An 8366-nucleotide genomic window follows, 5' to 3' on the forward strand; every position below is an offset into this window, starting at 1 on the left:
TTGAGAGGGTACTATTAATTTTTATTTTATTTTTAGAGGACTGGAATCAAATATCACTGTTAACAGTTACTGCACAGAATATCTAAAAACTTTTTCTTTTATTATGAATAAATTTTGTTTCTGGCAGTTTAGCATTGTACATTTGGTACAAAATACTTCAAGCTCACAAGATTTTCTTACTCATAATTGGATGAAAATAGTGCAGCTCTAATTTGTAGATTTTCATGCCTATTTTACATCTTCTCTTCTGCAGCTTTAGGGATGACAGCCCTAAAGAAAAAAGATCCCAAACCAGCAATCTCCACATTCAGACTCTTAGGCCAAAGTGTTAACTGAATGCCTTACATTTGTCTCGTGAATAGAAATGGCCCAATTTCCAGCAATGCTGAGTGTCCTCAGTGATCCAAACAGACTCTGAAGAGCCCTTCTAACACTTGAAATTCATGCTCTCTTTTTTATTGCTTTTTAAATGTAAGTATGGATTTATAAGCCTAATTATCAGAAATCCAGATTTGAGAACTTGGCCTGGAAAAAATCTTGCACCTAACTTTTTTATTCATTGATCTCTTCTTCATCATCTTCAAACGCTTCCTCTCCATCATTTGCTGTTGCTTCTTGGTATTGCTGATATTCTGAAACCAGGTCATTCATGTTGCTTTCTGCTTCCGTAAATTCCATTTCATCCATCCCCTCTCCTGTGAACCAGTGGAGGAAGGCCTTCCTCCGGAACATGGCGGAAAACTGCTCCGAGATCCTTTTGAAGAGCTCCTGGATAGCAGTGCTGTTGCCAATGAAGGTGGAGGCCATCTTGAGGCCACGGGGAGGGATGTCACACACCGCCACCTTGACATTGTTGGGGATCCACTCCACGAAGTAGCTGCTGTTCTTGTTCTGGATGGCCAACATCTGCTCATCCACCTCCTTCATGGACATGGGGCCGCGGAAGACGGTGGCCACTGTCAGGTACCGGCCGTGCCTCGGGTCGCAGGCTGCCATCATGTTTTTGGCATCGAACATCTGCTGGGTCAGCTCTGGCACCGTGAGTGCCCGGTATTGCTGGCTGCCCCGCGCCGTCAAAGGGGCAAAGCCCGGCATGAAAAAGTGAAGGCGCGGGAAGGGGACCATGTTCACTGCCAGCTTCCGGAGGTCGGCATTGAGCTGGCCCGGAAAACGCAGGGATGTGGTCACCCCGCTCATGGTGGCAGAGACCAGGTGGTTTAAATCTCCGTAGGTGGGGGTGGTGAGCTTCAGGGTACGGAAGCAAATGTCATAAAGAGCTTCGTTGTCGATGCAGTAGGTTTCATCCGTGTTCTCCACCAGCTGGTGGACCGAAAGCGTGGCGTTGTACGGCTCCACCACGGTGTCAGAAACCTTAGGAGAAGGCATGACACTGAAGGTATTCATTATCCTGTCCGGAAACTCCTCTCGGATCTTGCTGATGAGCAGGGTTCCCATGCCAGACCCTGTCCCTCCTCCCAGGGAGTGAGTGAGCTGGAATCCTTGCAAGCAGTCGCAGTGCTCACTCTCTTTTCTCACTACGTCAAGAACAGAGTCAACCAGCTCTGCCCCTTCTGTATAGTGTCCTTTAGCCCAGTTGTTTCCTGCACCAGTTTGTCCTAAAGTGAGATACAAGGAAAGAAAATACACAAAATTATTGGCAAGGTTTGATATTTGCACTCTACATTGACTCACATCTGTAACAAAAGCTGCTACACATCTGTCAGATAGATAACTGTGCTCTTCAGTTTTGCCTATAAATATCTCTAAGTATCAACATAAACTTTTTATATAGTCTCTGGCAATTTTCATCAATGCCTTTGGGTGTGTGCAGTTTTTTTGTTGGGTTTTTTTTGGGATTTTTTGTTTGTTTAGTTTTTTTTCTTTTTGTCATTTTTCCTTCCATAAATGCAAAGATAGCCTTAACCCCTTGCTTTGCAAACTTTCACACTCCCAGTCCTGATATTCTGTAAACACAAGATGACTGTTTGATATTTAAATGCTTTCTGTCTGTAAGGACTATCATGCATGCAAAGCTAAATCACAGATAGATGTGTCTCAATGAAAGTGAGAGGTTCTTGGATTGTTCCTGCGAGTCAAAGAGAAAAATTGTCATTCAAGAATAAAGCTGGGCTTCAAAATCCTATTTAACTTGTTATATCAGGAAAAATAGCTTTTTAAATTCATGGTTACCTAGCCTGAATGAAAATAGTGATCAACAGAAACTTCAGGGACATTATTTCCAAAACTTAGAAGTTAAGTGCCTTTTAGGTTTTACTGATTTCCTTACAAACTCACTATCCTTCAGGATATGCAAAATGACTTGAAAAATTGGATTACTGATATTTCAGAAAAGTGATGAGTCCATTCTTTTCTTCCCAAGGCTTCCCTTCTCGTTTTATGTGCCGCTCAGTTTATTAAGATAAACAGTGTGGATCATTTGCTATTGTCACTGTTTTGTTATTGGTTAGATCATGAGGAGGATTAAATTGGGTAATCAATTTTTTCCTACTCCTGTTCCTCAGTGTCTACTACACACACACATTGTGCCACTGAATTCACTTAGGGTACTCCTGGGAGTGGTATTCAGACTGAGCAATGCTTTCAGAATTAATTATAGAGCTGGCAAATTCTGTGCTGTTCTCCAAGACCTTTCCCTCCCTTCCTATTACCATTTCTCATTTCAATTCCCACAGCACCATGTTGGTGCCAAACATAGGAACCAGGGAAACTGCTGGCTGGGACACTTCTGAAATCCTCTGTACTTTTTTGCACTGCATAAATGCTTGGTTTCCTCATGGTGTATTTGGTTACCTAATGCATTGTTCTGTATATTGCTATATTTTTCTCTCTTTGAGCCTAGGGACCTCAGCACTTCCTGTCCAGCTGGGCAAAGCACAAAGTAATATCCTTCCAGAATTAAATATGTTTGTGACACCTGCAGTCTGCTTCAGCAGATCCCCTACTATGGATAGGGAAGCACACCAGGATGCACACAAACAAGCAGACATCTCTCCAAAAAGCAGAAGGTATTTATCTCCTAATGGACATAAATTCTGATTTTAGGACAACTATCAGCTACTCCTGTGGCAAATCTACACTCCATCCACTAGTCATGGCCAGCCATGTGCCTGGGGTCTCCAGAATTTTCACTGGTGATTTCCTGCTTCTACACCCAGTTATCTAATACTTCCAGAACCACTGGCTCTACAGCACTGTAAGGCTACCACAACAGAGCATGTAAATATGCCCTGGAAGCTCCAGCCCCATGACAATATAGTCTTGAGGTGCCATGGCCCTGACAAGGCTGCCACAAATCTGGAAATCCTGATCACAATCCTGTGAAACTCTGCTGGATGCCCTCCAGTTTTCATGTGCCTACCTACCTGATCTCTGAAAATCTAATGCAAACACATAGAAATTATCAAATTTCACTGGGGCTAAACTCTCTGGGTGGAAAATGAGCCTGTGCCCACAAAACTCAGGATCTGGCAAATTTTCTGCCCATCCTGGAAGCCCAGCTCCAGCATCCTCCATCTGTCATCTGCCAGGATTTAAAGAAGCCTGTATGAAGCAATCCCACAACTTATCTGCACTCCTGGCACCTCCAGGTCCTTCTATGAATATTTCTTCCTCCAACACACTGTAGGGTTATCACACATGTTCAGGTTGAGCTGCACATGCAGAGAAACCATTTGTCTAACAGTCAATTTATTTTTGTTCCCTAAAATGGCACTTGTTTCAATCTTCTTTCACTCCTCTACTCTCTTCACTGCTCAAAATATAAGACAAACTTGGTAAAAGAGCTCAGTAGCACATTAACACTTAGGAGCCTGATGTGAACAGCCCTGCTGCAGAACTTGCCTTTAGCTGCTGGACAGTTATTTTTTGGTTGCCTCCATCAGTTCATACAAATTAAATTTGAGTGGTATCTCTGTAGCAAATCTACCAAGGGTGTACACAAGAAAAGAATGACAAATGCAAAAATGTACAAATGAAAACTGGTTAACTGGAGGAGGCACATCAGAGTTCACAGCAGCTCCTGGTGGGCAATTGTGTCCAGTCAGAAGGCCAGAAGGCCTATTGCTCTCATACAGCAAGATTGTTCCACCTGCAGTTCTTCACCTTTTAAATCACTGCCTTGTCAGCACAGACATTAAAGTAGAAGGATTATTTTGTGTCCATCTCAAATTTCTTGCTGGTTTGATATAAAACTCCTGTATCTGGGGAGTGTGACCATGTACTCAATACACCTGCATGAAATCCTGATTGATGATCCATGGCTACTTGCTGTGGAGATGTGGGCACATGCAGGTTCATACAAGCAGAGGTGGAAAACACCCTCATCAGAATGAGCCCTTACAGCCTGGGCTACAGCAAGTATGGAACTGCCAGCTCCTGCCACAAAATCCTTTGTGGGCCCAGGCCAGATTTTTAAAAGAGAAAACAAAATGCTTTGTTGGCTTTTGACACAGAAGTTCATTACTTCAGCGCTCAGCCATTCTACATTATTCAGCAGGTTGGGAGGACAGTGCCTGATGCTGGCAGGGGCCTCTGACAGATACAAGTCGATCACATGCTGTGTGTTCATTGTTATCTTGGCAGGAAGGGAGTACAGCAAACTGGGCTATTGTTGAAGACATTCTGAATTGATTTTGCTCTGGTTTTACTGGTGTTGTGCCAAACTGTAAAGCTCCAGTTCAGGTATTTCCATAGGTCAGGAAAATTCACTTTCAGAGGGCTTGTGTGGTTCGTGCAGGTGAAAGGGAATGAAAGGAAAAACCTGAACACAGAAACAGACTTCATAAAGCTGCCTATGTCTGTGGCTTTTCTCCCTAGGCTTACTCCTTAAGCTACATGTTGTACTTTACAGCTCCTTTGGAAGAGACCCTTGACATCACTGTCATGGAGTTTACAGGAGAACAGCATGGATGGCATAAAAGTTTTAAGTTCCTCTTAAAGGAGCTCTGTATGGCTTTTTCACTCCCCTGTCCAACCCAACAACCCACATCTGTTTTATACTGCTCAAACTATGTTTATCTTTCCTCTGTCTGTCCCTGGCATTGTTCCTTCCTTATGTTAACACAACGTACCAAACTGAGTTCCAACCTAAGCTTGCCTTGTCAGGGGGCAATTGTGTTTGTGGCTAGTGCAGGCTTGGAAACCAAAAGGACATGAAAGTTCTCATGGTAGCTTTCATTCAGACTTCCCGTTTCAGCAAGTGGCTCACTTAACTTCCACATGCTGTTCCTCCTTTAGTGCAAAGGGACTGACAAAGCTTCTGTGCTCCATAAAGATGCTCTGAAAGGGTAATGTGCAAAGTACTACAGCAGTCCAAAGTAAAGCAGTAGAAGTAACAACAACCCTCTGCAAGAACACTGCAAAACCAGAACATCCCCACATACTTTCAGACTGTTCCTCATTATCCTAGAAACTAACCCAGTAACTGTGGCTACATCTGTGTTTTCTATATTACAGATTATCCTCTTCCACTGTTACTACACTGCAACGATATACTGAAAAAGTTTAATTACACAGCCTAAAAACAATTCTGTACTCAAGCATTTAATGTGAATTTAAGTGAAGGGTAGTCTGGTTGGTTTGTGGTTGAGGTTTTCCCTCCCCCCTCCATTTTCTGCAGAATTTCTGTGCATTTTGTTGTAAAGAATTGGCCTCAGGATTTCTCTGGAGTTCATATGTGTGGAAAGCAAATGTACTTTTTCTGAATACTATAGGAAACTTCCAGCAGTTTGCTAACCGAAGGAATAATCAACAAAAGAATTACTTTTTCACTTAACAGGATGTTTTCACTGGCTTACATAATAATTGCAATTCCATTGTTAGCTATTAAGATTTCTCAGTAGGATCCCTTTGGAACAGGGAGATTGAATGCTTTTTGACCATTCACATTTTGACCATTCGCTGGTAATCAAACAGTTGTTGTAGAAGTCTGTTTTTTACAGAGAAACATCCACATACCAAAGATGAAATTATCGGGCCGGAAGAGCTGACCAAAAAGACCAGAGCGCACACTATCCATGGTTCCCGGCTCCAAGTCCAGCAAGACTGCTCTTGGTACAAACTTGTGGGCTACAACACAAAGTAAGCATGCCCTTAGTGCTCAGAAATAAGCTAGCAGAGTTATAGCTTTTAATACACAAATCTATTACATCTCATATTGTTAGTCTAACACATAGTTCATACATATGTAAGTACTTCCTATACAGAAAGTCATGGAGGTGAAAAACCCACCTCCATAGGAATCAATTCAGATTGGAAAACAGGCCTGACATAATTTGGACTCTACAGATTTTACATTTTGTAAACTCTTAATTAGCAAGAGATATTAGGGAGTTTCTGATTAGAAAAAAATGGTTTACTTGTTCTTTTTAAGAAAGTAGGTAATCTTTTCTATAAAATCAGGGTGAGGAAGTGCTTATGTTCAAGTTATCCACAAGCTTTTGTGTTTGAAGAATTCTCTTCCACTGAAAGAGCTGCTTGGTGTACATGGCAAACAGTAGTAGTCAGCACATCTACCACAAAGCACAAAACAATCTGTGTCCAGTTGAATTTGTTCAAGAAAACTCAGGTAAATAATATGAATTAACCCCAGTGGGCAAAAGATGAAACATTTACACTTGCAGGTTCATGATTCCAGATCCCCATTTTACACTGTTAACACCTTTCAACAGCAGAGGACTCTGAGGACTTGGATGCCTTTTGCCATCTCATTAATGAAACAGTTATCTATTACCTGTGGCCCAACCCTCTCATTCATGAAAATTAAAGAGAGAGTACTACTGGTGTGGGCTTGTGTAACCAAGAGTTTAATTTGGAGTAATTGAAGAAATGCATTTGGTGAAGTAATCACACATTTGAAGAACAAACTCCTACTGTAATGTTAAATAATAAACAAACCTCCACCTCCAGGCCCCAAGGACAGCCTCTTGTGCCACTTCTCTGTGTCTCGGGAGATAGCACCCAGGCATCTTAATGCTTTGTAAGAAAGTAGATAACATTTTCTGTTGAGCTGGGCGCAGCTGGAGGGGCTGGTGGCATGTGAGGAGCGTGGCCAGATGTGCAATATGGCTTTATGGGCCCGTCGTCTTCTGATTCCTGTGCCCCTTCCCAGGGAGCCCCCTGTCCCGCACCCCTCCCGGTCCCCATCCCACACTTACAAGATGATTCGTTGTAGTAGACATTGATCCTTTCCAGCTGCAGCGCTGAGTCACCGACATAGCCTCCGGCTGGGTCAATGCCATGCTCATCACTTATCACTTCCCAAAACTGAGGGAGGAAAAGCGAGAAGTGGGTTGGGAACTTCCCTGCCGAGCCCGGGCCGGGGCGGGCGGCGGCAGCTGCCGGATTCCAGGCGTGCCCGCCGCCCCTCCCGGCCCGCGAGCAGCAGCGGGAGCCGGGCGGGCACCGGGATCCGAACCCCGCGGGCGGCGCCGGCTCCGCGCCCCAGGGCCCGCCCGGGCTCTGCCGCCCTCCCCCCGCCTTCAACCGCGGCCGGGCCGGCTCAAACAGAAAAGTAGTTTTAAAAACAGTTTTTTAAAAGCTGTCCCGTTTGGTTTCGGTGCTTCCCAAGGCCTTTTATGGTCACGGGGCGCGGAGCGATGCGCGGCGCCGCTCGGCAGCGGCATCCAAGCGCGGGCGATGGGAGCGGGGGCGGCTGGACCGGCACGGCCCGGCACAGGCCCCGGTGTGCAGCAGCCCCGAGGTTCCAACAGCCCCGGGGGACCACCGGGCGCGTCCCCCGGGCGCTCAGAGGCTCCGCAAGCGGTGGGCAGGCGGCGGCTCCCATTCAATCTCACCTTGGTCCCGATCTGGTTGCCGCACTGTCCCGCCTGGATGTGCACGATCTCCCTCATGGCTGCAGCCGCTGTCCCGCCGTGCACCCGCTGTCCCGCCGCCCAGCCCGGCTGTGCGAGACGCCGTCCCACCGGGCGGTGCTTTATGGGCTCCGCACCCCCGCCCGCCCGCGGCCGCCCCCGCCCGGCACCGCCCTCGGCACCGGGGCGCGATACCGCCGCTGTGGGACACCGGGTCCGCGGTGTGACACCGGCCCTGCTGTGGGACACCAGCCCCGCTGGGTAACACCGGCCCCTCTGGGTGACACCGGGCCCCTGTGTGACACCGGCCCCTGTGTGACACCGGCCCCGCTGGGTGACACCGGCCCCTGTGTGACACCGGCCCCTGTGTGACACCGGCCCCGCTGGGTGACACCGGCCCCTGTGTGACACCGGCCCCTGTGTGACACCGGCGCTGGGTGACACCGGCCCCTATGTGACACCGGCCCCGCTGTGTGACACCGGCCCCTGTGTGACACCGGCCTGCTGTGGGACACCGGCCCGCTGTGTGACACC

At 46.6% G+C, this 8366-nt stretch overlaps 1 protein-coding gene across 1 annotated transcript; it reads right to left on the minus strand.

The window, feature by feature from the left end:
- On the minus strand, positions 1–7933 carry TUBB6 (tubulin beta 6 class V). Its single transcript, XM_058806108.1, has 4 exons — positions 7815–7933; positions 7176–7284; positions 5977–6087; positions 1–1616 (listed from the first exon to the last, which is right to left on the minus strand). The coding sequence occupies exons 1-4, from the start codon at positions 7869–7871 to the stop codon at positions 553–555; spliced, it is 1341 nt and encodes a 446-aa protein (XP_058662091.1). The 5' UTR covers positions 7872–7933; the 3' UTR covers positions 1–552.
- Positions 7934–8366: the final 433 nt, after the last annotated feature.

The sequence above is a fragment of the Ammospiza caudacuta genome, chromosome 1 (genome assembly GCF_027887145.1).
Source record: "Ammospiza caudacuta isolate bAmmCau1 chromosome 1, bAmmCau1.pri, whole genome shotgun sequence".
NCBI lineage: Eukaryota > Metazoa > Chordata > Aves > Passeriformes > Passerellidae > Ammospiza > Ammospiza caudacuta.